This window comes from Prunus avium, chromosome 6, assembly GCF_965620075.1.
Source record: "Prunus avium chromosome 6, drPruAviu1.hap1.1, whole genome shotgun sequence".
Lineage (NCBI taxonomy): Eukaryota > Viridiplantae > Streptophyta > Magnoliopsida > Rosales > Rosaceae > Prunus > Prunus avium.
The window spans coordinates 21,549,685-21,570,104 of record NC_142289.1 but is presented as its reverse complement, the minus strand read 5'-3'; the positions used below and the strand labels follow the sequence as shown (position 1 = coordinate 21,570,104).

At 38.3% G+C, this 20,420-nt stretch overlaps 2 protein-coding genes across 2 annotated transcripts; both read right to left on the bottom strand.

Annotated features, from left to right (window-relative positions):
* Window positions 1-5,022: 5,022 nt before the first annotated feature.
* LOC148293816 (uncharacterized) lies at window positions 5,023-6,915 on the bottom strand. Its single transcript, XM_088254609.1, has 7 exons — window positions 6,559-6,915; window positions 6,260-6,475; window positions 6,074-6,166; window positions 5,892-5,993; window positions 5,544-5,801; window positions 5,406-5,459; window positions 5,023-5,316 (listed from the first exon to the last, which is right to left on the bottom strand). The coding sequence occupies exons 1-7, from the start codon at window positions 6,913-6,915 to the stop codon at window positions 5,023-5,025; spliced, it is 1,374 nt and encodes a 457-aa protein (XP_088110735.1).
* Window positions 6,916-7,267: 352 nt separating this feature from the next.
* On the bottom strand, window positions 7,268-10,975 carry LOC148293815 (uncharacterized). The gene is made up of 6 exons (XM_088254608.1): window positions 10,896-10,975; window positions 9,251-10,814; window positions 8,530-9,158; window positions 8,133-8,417; window positions 7,941-8,046; window positions 7,268-7,849 (listed from the first exon to the last, which is right to left on the bottom strand). The coding sequence occupies exons 1-6, from the start codon at window positions 10,973-10,975 to the stop codon at window positions 7,268-7,270; spliced, it is 3,246 nt and encodes a 1,081-aa protein (XP_088110734.1).
* Between the last annotated feature and the right edge of the window lie 9,445 nt (window positions 10,976-20,420).

Sequence of the window (20,420 nt, the reverse complement as noted above, 5' to 3'; positions counted from 1 at the left end):
TTGATTTCGGATCGAGCCCAAAACTTGGGCAACATCATAATATGGTGGGAGGTGTCATTTGGTTTGTTTTGAGTGAACTATGGAATACACTCCGATTAGGAACGAACTGCCTTTGAACATAAATTGTCCAATTTCATACACCTATTGATTTCGGATCGAGCCCAAAACTTGGGCAACATCATAATATGGTGGGAGGATTCATTTGGTTAGTTTTGAGTGAAATTCGATCTCAAGAGCTATGGAATACACCAACCACTCCGATTAGGAATGAACTGCCTTTGAACATAAATTGTCCAATTTCTTACACCTATTGATTTCGGATCGAGCCAAAAACTTGGGCAACATCATAATATGGTGGGAGGTGTCATTTGGTTAAGTTTGAGTGAAATCCGATCTCTAGAACTACCCAAAACACCAACCACAACAATTAGGAACGAACTGCCTTTGCACTCGAATTGTCCATTTTCTTACACCTATTGATTTCGGATCGAGCCCAAAAGTTGGGCAACATCATAATATGGTGGGAGGAGTCATTCGTTTACTTTTGAGTGAAATCCGATCTCTAGAACTATGGAATACACCTACCACTCCGGTTAGGAATGACCTGCCTTTGAACATAAATTGTCCAATTTCTTACACCTATTGATTTCCGATCGAGCCCAAAACTTGGGCAACATCATAATATGGTGGGATGTGTCATTTGGTTAAGTTTGAGTGAAATCCGATCTCTAAAACTACCCAAAACAAGAACCACAACAATTAGGAACGAACTGCCTTCGAACTTGAATTGTCCAATTTCTTACACCTATTGATTTCGGATCGAGCCCAAAACTGGGGCAACTTAATAATATGGTGGGAGGAGTCATTTGGTTAAGTTTGAGTAAAATCCGATCTCTAGAACTACCCAAAACACCAACCACTCCAATTAGGAACGAACTGCCTTTGAACTTGAATTGTCCAATTTCTTACACGTATTGATTTCGGATCGAGCCCAAAACTTGGGCAACATCATAATATGGTGGGAGGGGTCACTTGGTTAAGTTTTAATGAAATCCGATCCCTAGAACTACCCAAAACACCGACCACTCCAATTAGGAACGAACGGCCTTTGAACTTGAATTGTCCAATTTCTTACACCTATTGATTTCGGATCTAGCCCAAAACTTGGGCAACATCATAATATGGTGGGAGGTGTCATTTGGTTAGTTTTGAGTGAAATCCGATCTTTAGAACAATGGAATACACCAACCACTCCGATGAGGAACGAACTGCCTTTGAACATAAATTGTCCAATTTCTTACACCTATTAGTTTCAGATCTAGCCCAAAAGTTGGGCAACATCATAATATGGTGGGAGGAGTCATTCGTTTAGTTTTGAGTGAAATTCGATCTCTAGAACTATGGAATACACCAACCACCTCCGATTAGGAATGAACTGCCTTTGAACGTAAATTGTCCAATTCCTTACACCTATTGATTTCGGAGCGTGCCCAAAACTTGGGCAACATCATAATATGGTGGGAGGTGTCATTTGGTTTGTTTTGGCTGAAATCCGATCTCTAGAACTATGGAATACACCAACCACTCCGATTAGGAACGAACTGCCTTTGAACATAAATTGTCCAATTTCATACACCTATTGATTTCGGATCGAGCCCAGAACTGGGGAAACATAATAATATGGTGGGAGGTGTCATTTGGTTGGTTTTGAGTGAAATCCGATCTTTAGAACATTGGAATACACCAACCACTCCGATGAGGAACGAACTGCCTTTGAACATGAATTGTCCAATTTCTTACTCCTTTTGATTTCGGATCTAGCCCACAAGTTGGGCAACATCATAATATGGTGGGAGGATTCATTTGGCTAGTATTGTGTGAAATTCGATCTCTAGAACTATGGAATACACCAACCACTCCGATTCGGAATGAACTACCACTGAACATAAATTGTCCAATTTCTTACACCTATTGATTTCGGATCGTGCCCAAAACTTGGGCAACATCATAATATGGTGGGAGGTGTCATTTGGTTAAGTTTGAGTGAAATCCGATCTCTAAAACTACCCAAAACAAGAACCACAACAATTAGGAACGAACTGCCTTCGAACTTGAATTGTCCAATTTCTTACACCTATTGATTTCGGATCGAGCCCAAAACTGGGGCAACTTCATAATGTGGTGGGAGGAGTCATTTGGTTAAGTTTGAGTGAAATCCGCTCTCTAGAACTACCCAAAACACCAACCACTCCAATTAGGAATGAACTGCCTATGAACTTGAATTGTCCAATTTATTACACCTATTGATTTCAGATCGAGCCCAATGTTGGGGCAACATCATAATGTGGTGGGAGGAGTCACTTTGTTAGTTTTGAGTGCAATCCGATCTCTAGAACTATGGAATACTACAACCACTCCGATTTGGAACGAACAGCCTTTGAACTTAAATTGTCCAATTTCTTACACCTATTGAGTTCGGATCAAGCCCAAAACATGGGCAACATCATAATATGGTGGGAGGAGACATTTCTTTCGCTTTGAGTGAAATTCGATCTCTAGAACTGTGGAATACACCGACCACTCCGGTTGGGAATGAACTGCCTTTGAACATAAATTGTCCAATTTCTTACACCTATTGATTTCGGATCGACCCCAAATCTTGGGCAACATCATAATATGGTGGGAGGAGTCATTTGGTTATGTGTGAGTTAAATCGAACCTCAAGAACTACCCAAAACACCTACCACACCAATTAGGAACGAACTACCTTTGAACTTGAATTGTCCAATTTCTTACACCTATTGATTTCGGATCTTTTCCAGAACTTGGGCAACATCACAATATGGTGGGAGGAGTCGTTTGGTCAAGTTTGATCGAAATCCGATCTCTAGAACTACCCAAAACACCAACCACTCCAATTAGGAACGAATGGCCTTTGAACTTGAATTGTCCAATTTCTTACACCTATTGATTTCAGATCGAGCCCAATGCTGGGGCAACATCATAATGTGGGGGGAGGAGTCATGTTCTTAGTTTTGAGTGAAATCCGATCTCTAGAACTGTGGAATACAACAACCACTCCGATTAGGAACGAACTGCCTTTGAACGTAAATTGTCCAATTTCTTACTCCTATTGATTTCGGATCGAGCCCAAAACTTGGGCAACATCATAATATGGTGGGAGGAGTCACTTGGTTAAGTTTGAGTGAAATCCGATCCCTAGAGCTATCCAAAACACCAACCACTCCAATTAGGAACGAACTGCCTTTGAACTTGAATTGTCCAATTTCTTACACCTATTGATTTCGGATCGAGCCCAAAACTTGGGCAACATTATAATATGGTGGGAGGAGTCATTTGGTTAAGTTTGAGTGAAATCCGATCTCTAGAACTACCCAAAACACCAACCACTCCAATTAGGAACGAACTGCCTTTGAACTTGAATTGTCCAATTTCTTACACCTATTGATATCAGATCGAGCCCAATGCTGGGGCAACATCATAATGTGGTGGGAGGATTCGTTTTGTTAGTTTTGAGTGAAATACGATCTCTCACTACAAGACAAAAACCATTCCACGACGTCTGATTTGCGTCATGGAAGGCATTTAATGATGCGGACGAGACGTCGTAACACACGTCGTAGAATGGGGGGGTCATGGAAACTTTTTTAAAAACATGGCGTCTGTTACGCGTCATAGAATGATGTTTCAATGACGCGGTCCCTGTGTCGTCCTATACTTTCTATGACGCATCCACGATGTCATGAATGATGTTTTAATGACGTCCATTAGGCGTCATTAAGAATATGACATTCCTTTTAACGCCGTCTATTAGCACTTTACATGACGCAACATGCACGTCATTGAACTTAACGACGTTCCTGAGACGTCATTGAAATATTTTTCATGACACACAGTTAGACGTCATTGAAATTTAAAAATAAAAAATAAAAAATTATAATATATATATATATATATATATATCCCATCATTTTTAATTCTACAAAAAGAAATTAATATATAGAAGCAAAACTGAAGACATAAAGGCTAATTAATATACTTTAAATTAATATTACTCAATATGATTCTAGTACATCATGGCAAGTCTAAAAATTGTCTTTAACTAATCCCATAATGTCAATCCTATGAAGTATGAGAAGATTTGATACTTGCACTGTCCAAAACAAAATAAACATCCAAAAAGATGAGCTCCATGATAGTTTGAGAGGATGTGATGCTTCATGTCCAAAAGAAGGTGCAAATGGTACTAAAATAATTACAACCATTATTACCTTCATTAAAACAAAAGATCAGAAAATGAGAATGAAGGTCTAGAAATTACAAGCACGCATGAATGAAAATGAACCAGGTCTGTAAATTCTTGGTCCAAATGGGAAATTTCATTACATAGAAATATCTTGCCAAATAAAACAAGAGAATAAGAGAATCCAACAAAACTAATTTAAAGGACCGAAAGTTCATGAATGAAGTTAAAATTGACCAAGAACCCAGAAAAAAGAAGAAGAAGAAAGATAATAAAAAGGTTTAAGCACAGGGAGAGACGACACAAGAGACTAAACAATGAGTTCACAAAGAATCTAACTTGCCCCTTCTTTACAATTCTTTGGTTTTTTTTTTGTGGTAACCTTTTTCTCACCTATGAAAGACAGACTTCCAAAGCTCAGCATGTAACAGTATATAAAAAACTATATAGATTCTTAATTACCCCTCAAGTGTCCATGTAGAACAGATGTATACAACTCTATATATACAAGGTTCTTTTCTTCTGCAAACAGAGATTTGACATTTCTAAGTATACAACTCTAAGATAATGCAGTTAATAAGATTTCAATTGCATGTGCAAGTTTAAGATTTGAATACCAAATTATTTAGTGCATGTAGAAGCCAATTAATGCCAATATTTCATAAACAAATTACAAATGGACAATCACAAGTGTGGTAGAAAGACCTTCATATATTATAGAAGAAATGATTTTGACTCCGAATTTACCTCAAACTTCTTTAGTCAAAGCTGATATACTTATGCGGCCAAGCAACTGTTCTTCCAATTGCATCATCAAGAAAGAAATGCTCACGTGAACTCCTAAACAATGGTACTTCGAGGACTAAAATTTCTTTGATCCAAACTTTATAACAATCAGGCCCAAGTACAATATGATGTACTTTTGAAGTAGGATCAGTAGATGCAATTTCTGCCCTTGCAACTACTTGCCCTGTTGCAGTCCAATTTAGCAGATTGCACTTTGCATTGGTAAGGTTTAGATTAGAAGGCACTTGAGTATTGCCTTTTGGGGACTGATAATAAATCAAAAAACTGAAGTTACTATAATTTCTACAATCTTAGGTGGATATGTAATTTTTAATAATTGACTATTTGTATTTACCTGTGATGGTCCAACAGGACTTTGTGCAACTCCATCAGCATTGCTAGTCTTTTTCTAAACAGAGATTTGCATATTTAAAATATGAGAATGCACCATTGAGATAAAACTACTAGAACTACAAGAATTAGAGCAACTTACCATGTTTTGCCTAAACTCCATGATAAAATCCTCTAGAAATTTTTGGCGTTCTGTCAATGCTGCCACTTGAGTAATCATGGACTGCTTCCAAGAATTGTTTTGAATTTGAGCGTCTACCTGCGAAGGTGTAACCCCAAATCCAAGGCCTCTAACACGACCAGGGTGCTCCTTACCAAGAACTTGAGTCAATGCATCCTCTTTAATAGAAATGGGATTCTCAGAAGCTGGAGCTTCTGCCATTTTTTCCTTGATATTTTCCTACACAAATAAATCAAAGACATGAAATTATATTATATTTCACATGCATTAAGAAATCAATTAAATTTCGAATTCATCTATATTACATACAATTGCAGCAGCTACAACATCATTCATTTTTGCTTTCTTTGGCTCATGTCCGATTATCCATAATTCAGGCCTTGTTAAAGTTTTACCTGGATTATTAGTTTTCTGCATAGAAAAGAATTAGTAATAAATCAAAAAGATCTAATAAATAAGTTTTCAGAAAAGATAATATAAGTCCTACTCACATAATCATGTTCCAATCGTGCATATCCTTTTCGGCTAAGTGTGTGTGGCATAGTTTGTCTTGCCCGTACTGCTCTCATTTTATCACTTTTTTCCTGCAAAGGATCATATATATCTCTTCATATATGTAACCTTAATCTTACAACAATAATTTTTTATTACAAAGCATGATACATTTCTGGTCGTACTTTCCACTTATCTGACATGCGTTCTGCCACAAATGCATCCCATTCTTCCTGTGCTGCATCACTAGGCTTGAGTAGAACCATATGACGTGCTACATCTGACCTACTTTCTAAAATTCTTCTTATTTGCACTGATAGTTCAGATTTCCAGTTTCTCCAAAGCTTATCCATCATGCGCAAGATAAAATTCTTGTGACAATCTTCCACTATGAATTTTTGCTGCAGTATCAAATCAAGAACTATAAGAACAAATATTCAAATCCCTCATAACGTAAATGCACATTAAGAAAGACTTATATTACCATCAGGAGAGTCCAAGCTCGATTTTTGATAGAAGGTGTCACTTGGTCCCATGACTCTATGTTTATTGGCACACACTCCCTTACTATAACCCCAAGGGTTGTACTAAACCTCACTGAGACTTCACCAACAGGTTGGCCAGATTCATTCCACTCAATTTTCTTGCGATATTTTTCTCCCGTTGGAATAACTTGCAATGTTGTTTTACCTCTTTTCTTCTTATTTTCCTTGTTCATAGAATGGGGAATAGTTTCTTCTCGAGGTGTAGATTCAGAACACTCATCAGCTATTCTGGAAGAACTAGCTCCTTCTCTCAAACCACATCTAGGTCTTTCCTTCCCTCCAACAGAATCTGCCATCTCAAGTGTAAATCTTCCATTTAACCCCCCCCCCCCCCCCCCCCAAAAAAAAGTACCATAACATGTCCAGTTTTCTAATTAGTAATATGATGTTAAGAGAAAACCAACACAATCAAAACAGCAAAGAACATGTCAGCACAATAAGTTCAATAGGAAATAGTATTAGCACATTGTAACTAAAGAAACTGATTGTGGTTGCAGTTGATAGCATTACAACTTAAAAGCAGAAAAAAATGCAAGGGTCTTACTTTGATAAACAAATAAAATATATAGCACGTAGTAATATGAACAGAAACGAAATTTGTAATGCCAATAGGAAAAGAAACTAATTTCATATATGGAATACAAACAATTAATTATCAGCATTGTCCCTATCATCTATGTCAAGTGAAGATGCATCTTGTGGAGCATATGATTTATAAACACTCTCATCAAATTCCTCCAGGTCATGAAAGCCTCTTGGTGGTGCCTTTAGTACTGTATACCAATGTGAGGTTTCACTTTCTCTAAAGTAGAACACTTGCTTTGCATGAGATGCTAAAATGAATGGATCTCTTTCGAATTTACTTAAACCATCATGAAGGTTAACTAATGTAAAGCCATCCTCTTTTTTGACACCACTAACAATGTTGGCCCAGTCACATTGAAATATAGGTAACCTAAATTTGACAAAGTCCAACAGCAAAATGTCCCTTATGACCCCATAATAATCAACATTTGCAACAACTTGTGCTGTATCCTTGGCACTAGATCTGCATAGAGTCTCAGCTTCAAGATAAACACCATAGTCTTGTGTAGAGTTATCAACTTCAGTTGTATGAAAGCGTTTTCCATTAATAAGATATCCAGTGTGAGACATGGCATAAAGCCTAGGCCCATTTACAAGCCATTGAAGTGTATTCAACTCTATGTTGGTATCACCATCCAACGGAATCTGTATAATCAGAATAAGTGACTTTTTTAAATATATGCATGTCAGCTATTATATCAATTGTAGCAGACCAGATTAAGAAAGCATTTCTAACCTTGTGTTTTAACCATTCAATGAAGGTCTCCAAATGCCTTTTAACTAGCAAATTGTCATCTCGTAGTAAGCGCCGGTCTGAAAGCAATAACTCGTTCTTATGCATCCTAATAGGAACACGGTAATCATAATATTATTAGTTACTAACGATTATAAAACCTATAAAGGGCTGTTAAATGGTTAACAAACTCACTTGATGTACGGTTCAACTTCAGTACTGTTAAGCAACACATGGAGATGAATAATTTTTTGCATTTCGGCAGAAAGTTGAATTAGACGCCCCTTTAAAAGTGGGCGACCCACTATAATTGTCTCATCTTCAAAATCTTCATTACGATGGTATTTAGTACCAACTGCCTCAACTTGTTGAATGTATCCACTACACAATCTCACACACTCCTCAGTTAGAACCCATTCTGCTATACATCCTTCCAGTCGTGCACGATTTCTAACATACCCTTTAAGCACCTTCATATATCTAACAATTTGCACAGGAAATAAGTGAACAGTTAATTACTCCTTTTCAGAATGTGCAATCATTGATTAGATTGTGTATTGCATAGATAAAATAAAGGCTTAAAATAAATTACCTCTCAAAAGGGTACATCCACCGGTAATGCACAGGTCCACATAATCTAGCTTCCCGTCCTAGATGAATTGTTACGTGAACCATGACGTCAAAAAAAGATGGAGGAAAATACCTTTCCACCAAACATAGAGTTTCTGCAATCTCGTCTTCTAATACTTCCAATGTATTTTTATCAATCACTCTTTGACATAGCTCATTAAAAAATGAACATAGACGGTATATTGCCTTTCGGGGTCCATCAGGTAAAAGTCCTTTTATAGCTACTGCTAACAACTGTTGCATCAATACATGATAATCATGGGACTTCAAACCAACTATTTTGCATTCTTTCACTTTAATGCAATTCCCAATATTTGAGCTATATCCATCAGGTAACTTTAGATTAAATAACCTCTCACAAAAATTTATTTTCTCAATCTTTGATAATGTGTAGCGCACTGATGGAATATTCAACTTATCCTTTCGTTCTTCCAAAGGCAAATCTCCCATAAGATCCAATCGCTCTAAATCTCTGCGAGAATCAGATCCATCTTTCGACTTTCCCTTAGCATCGAATATTGTTTCTATCAAACTCTCACAAACATTTTTTTCAACATGCATCACATCCAGATTATGACGCAAAGGCAGTACCTACGTTACATTTCAAAAACAACATGTTTAGTTCAAGCTTAAAAGTAATGAACTAATTACAAGGAATGTATGATATTATAAAAATAACTAACCTGCCAATATGGTAAGTCAAAAAAAATTGACTTCTTTTTCCATATTTTAGATGGATCACCTTTTTGGGCTCTCTTTCTCTTTTTTTGGGACTTTCCCCACTCATTGGTGAAGCCACTTAAAGCACGTAAAGTATCATTCCCAGTCAATGGTTTCGGTGCCCTCCTTGTTTCTTTGGTTCCATCAAACCAGCTTGCTTTTGAGCGCCATGGGTGATTTGGTCGAAGAAAACGTCTATGACCCAAGTACACTGTCTTTCTTGCTAATGATGACCATTGAGAGCATATATCTGGACTACAAACAGCACATGCGAATTCCCCCTTTGTAGTACATCCAGCTAAATTGCCATAAGCTGGATAATCATTTATTGTCCACAACAAAGCAGCTCTAAGGTTGAAAAGGGAATTTCTAAAAGCATCATAGACCTCGACCCCATTGGTCCATAGCTCCTTCAAGTCATCCACAAGTGGTTGCAAATATATATCTATGTTGTTTCCTGGTTGTTCTGGACCAGGAATAAGTAAAGTCAGCAACAAGTTTTGTTGTGACATACATATACTTGGTGGAAGATTGTAAATGACTAGAACAACTGGCCAACAACTATATTGAGAGCTTAGATTCTTGAAGGGATTAAATCCATCAGTTGCAAGCCCAAACCTAAGATTTCTTGGATCACCAGCAAAATTGGGCCACTTTTGGTCAATCACATTCCATGTGACTGAGTCAACCGGATGACGCATGTTCCCATCTTGACTATGGTGAGTGGAATGCCAAGTCAATTGCTCCGCTAATTCTGGTGAATTGAACATTCTTCGCAGTCTTGGTATTAAAGGAAAGTAACGCAAAACTTTCGCAGGCACTCCCTTCTTAGTCTTCTTAGTTCGTGGGTTTACTTGCCATCGCGACTCACCACACTTAGGACAAATCTCCATATGCTCTTGTTCTTTTCTAAATAAGCAACAATCATTAACACATGCATCAATCTTCTCATACCCCAAATCAAACTCTTTCAGAAACTTTCTTACTGTGTACAAAGAATCAGGAAGAACATTTGGATTTGGTAACATATCCTTAATAGCCTCAAGAAAATCGTTGAATCCCTTATCGGTAAGGCCATTTATAGCTTTAATTTTGTATAAGTATGTGGTGGCCGATAGCTTTGTGTATTTCGTACACCCTGTATATAAAGGGCATTGGGCCTCATCCAACTTCTTTTTGTAACAATCCTCTACACTTTCACCTGTTGACTTTCCAGCTCCATCACAAGTAATATAAGCATCATTGTACATCCTATGTGCCTCTGGCATTTCATAATCTTCAGTTTGGGCATGCATTTCCAAATCTTCAACGTGTGTAGAAGTACTTACTTGTTCCCCATGAAGGATCCAAACCTTGTATAGAGGGTCAAAACCATGCTTGAGCATGTGCATATATAATATGTTATCTGTTTGAGAGCAAAGGTTTTTACAAACTTTGCAAGGACATATCACCATATCAGGATTCCTTGCATAATGTTTAGCATTCTCACTAAATTTTCTCACTCCATGTTGGTATTGATAACTAAATCTACACAAAAAATAAATTTATATTAGCCAACTAAATTTAATAATTCCTCTATAGTTCTATTGATTTAGAGATTGGGGAAACCTTGGGAAAGTTGTCCAGCTTTTATCCATAGTAATTAATGAATTGTCTTTCTTATCTAACTGGAATATGACAATAGTCATAGTTAGTAAAAGAACAACACATGTGATGTTATCATAAACTAGAATTAGTTTGATAACCGAGGTGATAAACTGATGTGAAAATCTATCTGTCATTGTACTTAAAAAAAGGCAATCTGGATAATATATATGTATAGAAACACAATCCCATGACAGTTGCTTTGTATAATTCAGATAATTAAAATAAATATAAACGGTTACTAGAAAAAATCCACCCAATGAAAGTGCAAGACTTAATATGCACAACAGATAACAAACCCAATGAATACAAAAACAAAAGCAAACATCAATCGAGGAAACAAAAACAAAACTTCACTCAATTCCAATCACAAGTAGACCAACACTTCATGAGAAACAAAAAATTAAGAACAGTAACACCTTAAGAATATTCTGGAAGAAGTTTGGTGAATTAATTCTGTTTCAATTGAATTCAAAAGCCAATTACACACCAAGAGAGAGTGAAAGCTTAAAATTCCTCTTGCTGTAGAAGCCACCAAGATAGAGTGGAAGAGAGAGTGCTTACCTTGAGACTCCAGGTCTGAGAATGAAGAAGAAGAAAAAAAAATCAATTTAACCTTGAGCTAGGTTTGAGAACGAAGAAGAAGGTCTGAGAACTGAGAACGAAGAAGAAAAAAAAATCAATTTTGGGTTTAGGGTGAGCAAGAAGACGCTGGAAAATATCAGACCCAAAAAAAAAAAAAGACGCTGGAAAAAAGTTGTGAAAAAATAAGGCGCCAATATTTTGGTGAAACAAAAGGCGGGACGCGAAAACAAAATAGGGAAACAAATTCTAGATTTATGACGCAGACTACAAGTCATGTGAAATAATTCTATGGCGCGGCAGACACGTCTTTAAGTTAATGACGCAGACCAAACGTCGTCTAAAAGCACTAGAATCCATGACAGACAACACGCGTCATTAAAAAAAAATAACAATGACACTTGAAACGCGTCATGGAAACCCCTTTCGATGACGCAGATCGCGCGTCATTAATAGTTTGACGTTAAATTAAGAAATTTTTAGGGGTACATCTATGACGCAAGTCATGCGTCGTCGTATAACTGTTTCATGACGTGTAGAGGACGTCGTTAAATTAAGAAAAAATTTCGGATGCATCTATGACGCAGATCATGCGTCGTCGTATAGGGGTTTCATGACGTGTAGACGACGTCGTTAAATTCACAACAAGCTATAGAGAAAAAAAAATTAACGGCGTGTGATAGGCGTCGTCTAAATATACAAGAAACAATGACGCACATCCCGCGTCATTGAAAACAAATTTAATGATGCAGTCAGCAAGTGTCGTGATAACCGTGTCATAAACTCACTTCGATGACGCATTTTAAAAACACGTCATAGATAATGGCATTTAATGACGTGTATTTTCAATGTGTCATTAAATCTGCGTCATAAAAAGACATATTTGTTGTAGTGTCTAGAACTGTGGAATACAACAACCACTCCGATTAGGAACGAACTGCCTTTGAACTTAAATTGTCCAATTTCTTACACCTATTGATTTCGGATCTAGCCCAAAACTTGGGCGAAATCATAATATCGTGGGGGGAGTCATTTGGTTAGGTTTGAGTGAAATACAATCTCTAGAACTACCCAAAACACCTACCACTCTAATTAGGAACGAACTGCCTTTGAACATAAATTGTCCAATTTCTTACACCTATTGATTTCGGATCGAGCCCAAAACTTGGGCAACATCATAATGTGGTGGGAGGATTCATTTGGTTATGTGTGAGTGAAATCGAATCTCTAGAACTACCCAAAACACCTACCACTCCAATTAGGAAAGAACTACCTTTGAACTTGAATTGTCCAATTTCTTACACCCATTGATTTCAGATCGAGCCCAATGCTTGGGCAACATCACAATATGGTGGGAGGAGTCATTTGGTTAAGTTTGAGTTAAATCAAATCTCCAGAACTACCCAAACACCAACCACACCAATTAGGAACGAACTGCCTTAGAACTTGAATTGTCCAATTTCTTACACCTATTGATTTCGGATCGAGCCCAATGTTGGGGCAACATCATAATGTGGTGGGAGGAGTCATTTTGTTAGTTTTGAGTGAAATCCGATCTCTAGAACTATGGAATACAACAACCACTCCAATTAGGAACGAACAGCCTTTGAACTTAAATTGTCCAATTTCTTACACCTATTGATTTCGGATCAAGCCCAAAACATGGGCACCATCATAATATGGTGGGAGGAGACATTTGTTTCGCTTTGAGAGAAATTCGATCTCTAGAACTGTGGAATACATCGACCACTCCGGTTGGGATTGAACTGCCTTTGAACATAAATTGTCCAATTTCTTACACCTATTGATTTCGGATCGACCCCAAATCTTGGGCAACATCATAATATGGTGGGAAGAGTCATTTGGTTATGTGTGAGTTAAATCGAACCTCAAGAACTACCCATAACACCTACCACACCAATTAGGAACGAACTACCTTTGAACTTGAATTGTCCAATTTCTTGCACCAATTGATTTCGAATCGAGCCCAAAACTTGGGTAACATCACCATATGGTGGGAGGTGTCATTTGGTTAGTTTTGAGTGAAATCCGATCTCTAGAACTATGGAATACACCAACCACTCCGATTAGGAACGAACTGCCTTTGAACATAAATTGTCCAATTTCTTACACCTATTGATTTCGGATCGAGCCCAAAACTTGGGCAACATCATAATATGGTGGGAGGAGTCATTTGGTTAATTTTGAGTGAAATCCGATCTCTAGAACAACCCAATACACCAACCACTCCAATTAGGAACGAACTGCCTTTGAACTTGAATTGTCCAATTTCTTTCACCTATTGATTTCGGATCGAGCCCAAAACTTGGGCAACATCTGAATATGGTGGGAGGAGTCACTTGGTTAAGTTTGATTGAAATTCGATCTCTAGAACAACCCAAAACACCAACCACTCCAATTAGGAACGAACTACCATTGAACTTGAATTGTCCAATTTCTTACACCTATTGATTTCGGATCGAGCCCAAAACTTGGTTAACATCACAATATGGTGGTAGGAGTCATTATGTTTTCTTTGAGTGAAATCCGATCTCTGGAACTATGGAATACACCAACCACTCCGATTAGGAACGAACTGCCTTTGAACATAAATTGTCCAATTTCTTACACCTATTGATTTCGGATCGAGCCCAAAACTTGGGCAACATCATAATATGGTGGGAGGAGTCATTTGGTTATGTGTGAGTGAAATCGAATCTCTAGAACTACCCAAAACACCTACCACTCCAATTAGGAACGAACTACCTTTGAACTTGAATTGTCCAATTTCTTACACCTATTGATTTTGGATCGAGCCCAAAACTTGGGTAACATCACAATATGGTGGGAGGTGTCATTTGGTTAGTTTTGAGTGAAATCCGATCTCTAGAACTATGGAATACACCAACCAATCCGATTAGGAACGAACTGCCTTTGAACATGAATTGTCCAATTTCTTACACCTATTGATTTCGGATCGAGCCCAAAACTTGGGCAACATTATAATATGGTGGGAGGAGTCATTTGGTTAAGTTTGAGTGAAATCCGATCTCTAGAACTACCCAAAACACCAACCACTCCAATTACGAACGAACTGCCTTTCAACTTGAATTGTCCAATTTCTTACACCTATTGATTTCGGATCGAGCCCAATGCTTGGGCAACATCATAATGTGGTGGGAGGAGTCATTTTGTTAGTTTTGAGTGAAATCCGATCTCTAGAACTATGGAATACACCAACCACTCCGATTTGGAACGAACTGCCTGTGAACATAAATTGTCCAATTTCTTACACCTATTGATTTCGTATCGAGCCCAAAACTTGGGCAACATCATAATATCGTAGGAGGAGTCTTTTGTTTATTTTTGAGTGAAATCCAATCTATATAACTACCCAAAACACCTACCACTCCAATTTGGAACGAACTGCCTTTGAGCTTGAATTGTCCAATTTCTTACACCTATTGATTTCGTATCGAGCCCAAAGCTTGTGCAACATCATAATATGGTGGGAGGAGTCATTTGGTTAATTTTGAGTGAAATCCGATCTCCAGAACTACCGAATACACCAACCCACCAAATTAGGAACGAACAACTGCCTTTGAACTTGAATTGTCGAATTTCTTACACCTATTGATTTCCGATCGAGCCCAAAACATGGGCAACATCATAATATGGTGGGAGGAGTCATTTGGTTATGTTTGAGTGAAATCCAATCTCTAGAACTACCCAAAACACCTACCACTCCAATTAGGAACGAACTGCCTTTGAACTTGAATTGTCCAATTTCTTACACCTATTGATTTTAGATCGAGCCCAAAACTTGGGCAACATCATAATATGGTGGGAGTAGTCATTTGGTTAAGTTTGAGTGAAATCCGATCTCTAGAACTACCCAAAACACCAACCACTCCAATTACGAATGAAATGCCTTTGAACTTGAATTGTACAATTTCTTACACCTATTGATTTCGGATCGAGCCCAAAACTTGGGTAACATCAAAATATCGTGGGAGGAGTCATTTGGGTATTTTTGAGTGAAATCCGATCTCTAGAACTATGGAATACACCAACCACTCCGACTAGGAACGAACTGCCTTTGAACATGAATTGTCCAATTTCTTACATCTATTGATTTCGGATCGAACCCAAAACTTGGGCAACATCATAATATGGTGGGAGGAGTCATTTAGTTAATTTTGAGTGAAATCCGATCTCTAGAACAACCCAATACTCCAATCACTCCAATTAGGAACGATCTGCCTTTGAACTTGAATTGTCCAATTTCTTACACCTATTGATTTCGGATCGAGGCCAAAACTTGGGCAACAACATAATATGGTGGGAGGAGTCATTTGGTTAAGTTTGAGTGAAATTCGATCTCTAGAACAACCCAAAACACCAACCACTCCAATTAGGAACGAACTGCCATTGAACTTGAATTGTCCAATTTGTTACACCTATTGATTTCAGATCGAGCCCAAAACTTGGGCAACATCATAATGTGGTGCGACGAGTCATTTGGTTATGTTTGAGTGAAATCCAATATCTAGAACTACCCAAAACACCAACCACTCAAATTAGGAACGATCTGCCTTTGAACTTGAATTGTCCAATTTCTTACCCCTATTGATTTCGGATCGAGCCCAAAACTTGGGCAACAACATAATATGGTGGGAGGAGTCATTTGGTTAAGTTTGAGTGAAATTCGATCTCTAGAACAACCCAAAACACCAACCACTCCAATTAGGAACGAACTGCCATTGAACTTGAATTGTCCGATTTGTTACACCTATTGATTTCAGATCGAGCCCAAAACTTGGGCAACATCATAATGTGGTGCGACGAGTCATTTGGTTATGTTTGAGTGAAATCCAATATCTAGAACTACCCAAAACACCAAACACTCCAATTAGGAACGATCTGCCTTTGAACTTGAATTGTCCAATTTTTTACACCTATTGATTTCGGATCGAGCCCAAAACTTGGGCAACAACATAATATGGTGGGAGGAGTCATTTGGTTAAGTTTGAGTGAAATTCGATCTCTAGAACATCCCAAAACACCAACCACTCCAATTAGGAACGAACTGCCATTGAACTTGAATTGTCCAATTTGTTACACCTATTGATTTCGGATCGAGCCCAATGCTTGGGCAACATCATAATGTGGTGGGAGGAGTCATTTTGTTAGTTTTGAGTGAAATCCGATCCCTAGAACTATGGAATACACCAACCACTCCGATTAGGAACGAACTGCCTTTGAACTTGAATTGTCCAATTTCTTACACCTATTGATTTCGGATCGAGCCCAATGCTTGGGCAACATCATAATGTGGTGGGAGGAGTCATTTTGTTAGTTTTGAGTGAAATCCGATCTCTAGAACTACGGAATACACCAACCACTCCGATTAGGAACGAACTGCCTTTGAACATAAATTGTCCAATTTCTTACACCTATTGATATCGGATCGAGACCAAAACTTGGGCAACATCCTAATATGGTGGGAGGAGTCATTTGGTTAGTTTTGAGTGAAATCCGATCTCTAGAATTATGGAATACACCAACCACCCCTATTAGGAACGAACTGCCTTTGAACATAAATTGTCCAATTTCTTACACCTATTGATATCGGATCGAGCCCAAAACTTGGGCAACATCATAATATGGTCGGAGGAGTCATTTGGTTAGTTTTGAGTGATATCCAATCTCTAGAACTACCCAACACACCAACCACTCCAATTAAGAACGAACTGCCTTTGAACTTGAATTGTCCAATTTTTCACACCTATTGATTTCGGATCGAGCCCAAAACTTGGGCAACATCATAATACGGTGGGAGGAGTCATTTGGTTTAGTTTGAGTGAAATCCGATCTCTAGAACTACCCAATACACCAACCACTCCAATTAGGAACGAACTGCCTTTGAACTTGAATTGTCCAATTTCTTGCACCTATTGATTTCGGATCGTGCCCAAAATATGGGCAACATCATATATGGTGGGAGGAGTCATTTGGTTAGTTTTGAGTGAAATCCAATCTCTAGAACTACCCAATACACCAACCACTCCAATTAAGAACGAACTACCTTTGAACTTGAATTGTCCAATTTCTTACACCTATTGATTTGGGATCGTGCCCAAAACATGGGCAACATCATAATATGGTGGGTGGAGTCATTTGGTTAGTTTTGAGTGAAATCCACTCTCTAGAACTACCCAATACACCAACCACTCCAATTAAGAACGAACTGTCTTTGAACTTGAATTGTCCAATTTCTTACACCTATTGAATTCGGATCGAGCCCAAAACTGGGGCAACATCATAATATGGTGGGAGGAGTCATGTGGTTAAGTTTGAGTGACATCCGATCTCTAGAACTACCCAAAACACCAACCACTCCAGTTAGGAACGAACTGCCTTTGAACTTGAATTGTCCAATTTCTTACCCCTATTTATTTCGGATCGAGCCCAAAACTTGGGCAACATCATAATATTGAGGGATGAGTCATTTGGTTAAGTTTGAGTGAAATCCGATCTCTAGAACTACCCAAAACACCAACCACTCCAACATGGAACGAACTGCCTTTGAACATGAATTGTCCAATTTCTTACACCTATTGATTTCGGATCGAGCCCAAAACTTGGGCAACATCATAATATGGTAGGAGGAGTCATTTGGTTAAGTTTTAGTGAAATCCGATCTTTAGAACTACCCAAAACACCAACCAATCCAATTAGGAACGAACTGCCTTTGAACTTGAATTGTCCAAGTTCTTACAACAATTGATTTCGGATCGACCCCAAAACTTGGGAAACATCATAATATGGTGGGAGGAGTCATTTGGTTAAGTTTCAGTGAAATCCCATCTCAAGAACTACCCAAAATACCAACCACTCCAATTAGGAACGAACTGCCATTGAACTTGAATTGTCCAATTTCTTACACCTATTGATTTCGGAACGAGCCCAAAACTTGGGCAACATCATAATATGGTAGGAGGAGTCATTTGGTTAAGTTTTAGTGAAATCCGATCTTTAGAACTACCCAAAACACCAACCACTCCAATGAGGAACGAACTGCCTTTGAACTTGAATTGTCCAATTTCTTACACCTATTGATTTCAGATCGAGCCCAAAACTATGGCAACATCATAATACGTTGGGAGGAGTCATTTGGTTAAGTTTGAGTGAAATCCAATCTTTAGAACTACCCAATACACCAACCACTCCAATTAGGAACGAACTGCCTTTGAACTTGAATTGTCCAATTTCTTACAACTATTGATTTCGGATCGTGCCCAAAACTCAGGAAACATCATAATATGGTGGGAGGGGTCATTTGGTTAAGTTTGAGTGAAATCCGATCTCTAGAACTACCCTAAACACCAACCACTCCAATTACGAACGAACTGCCTTTGAACTTGAATTGTCCAATTTCTTACACCCATTGATTTCGGATCGACCCCAAAACTTGGGCAACATCATAATATGGTGGGAGGAGTCGTTTGTTTAATTTTCAGTGAAATCCGATCTCTTGAACTACCCAATACAACAACCACCCCAATTAGGAAATAACTGCCTTCGAACTTGAATTGTCGAATTTCTTATACCTATTGATTTCGGATAGAGCCCAAAACTTTGACAACAACACAATATGGTGGGAGGAGTCATTTGGTTAATTTTGAGTGCAATCCGATCTCTAGAACTTCCCAATACACCAACCACCCTAATTAGGAACAAACTGCCATTGAACTTAACTTGTCCAATTTCTTACACCTATTGATTTCGGATCGAGCCCAAAACTTGGGCAACAAAATAATATGGTGGGAGGGGTCATTTGGTTAGGTTTGAGTGAAATCCGATCTCTAGAACTACCCAAAACACCAACCACTCCAATTACGAAGGAACTGCCTTTGAACTTGAAATGTCCAATTTCTTACACCCATTGATTTCGGATCGACCCCAAAACTTGGGCAACATCATAATATGGTGGGAGGAGTCATTTGGTTAATTTTGAGTGAAATCCGATCTCTAGAATTACCCAAAACACCAACCACTCCAATTAGGAAAGAACTGCCTTTGAACTTGAATTGTCGAATTTCTTACACCTACTGTTTCAGGATCGAGCCCAAAACATGGGCAACATCATAATATGGTGGGAGGAGTCATTTGGTTATGTTTGAGTAAAATCCGATCTCTAGAAATACCCAAAAAACCAACCACTCCAATTAGGAACGAACTGCCTTTGAACTTGAATTGTCCAATTTCTTACACCTACTGTTTCAGGATCGAGCCCAAAACATGGGCAACATCATAATATGGTGGGAGGAGTCATTTGGTTAAGTTTGAGTGAAATCCGATCTCTAGAACTACCCAAAACACCAACCACTCCAATTAGGAACGAACTGCCTTTGAACTTTAGTTGTCCAATTTCTTACAGCTACTGATTTTGGATCGAGCCCAAAACTCGGGCAACATCATAATATGGTGGGAGGAGTCATTTGGTTAAGTTTGAGTGAAATCCGATCTCTAGTACTACCCAAAACACCAACTGTTGTGTAGATACAGCTGCACCAAAATGGATTCAGTTGCATCCTCAACTTGTGATACTCGCAAGTGCACGAGCCGTTCGGTAGTATAGCGTATGTAAGTGCGAGGTCGATCCCACGAGGATTGGTGATTGAATGATCCCATTCATTTTCCCTACACAAAATAGAAATGAAAAAGAAAGGAAATAAATACAACAAGAAAAAAAGGAAATAACTCAAGCAAATAAGTTCCCAAGTTCAATTAGATTAATGGATTGATTCTAGCTAAAGTATAATTAAGCCATGGTGTGTGGTCATAACCTTGTGTTCCTAATTCCCTAATTTGATCATTTGTTGTCTAACCTAAAATTAAGCA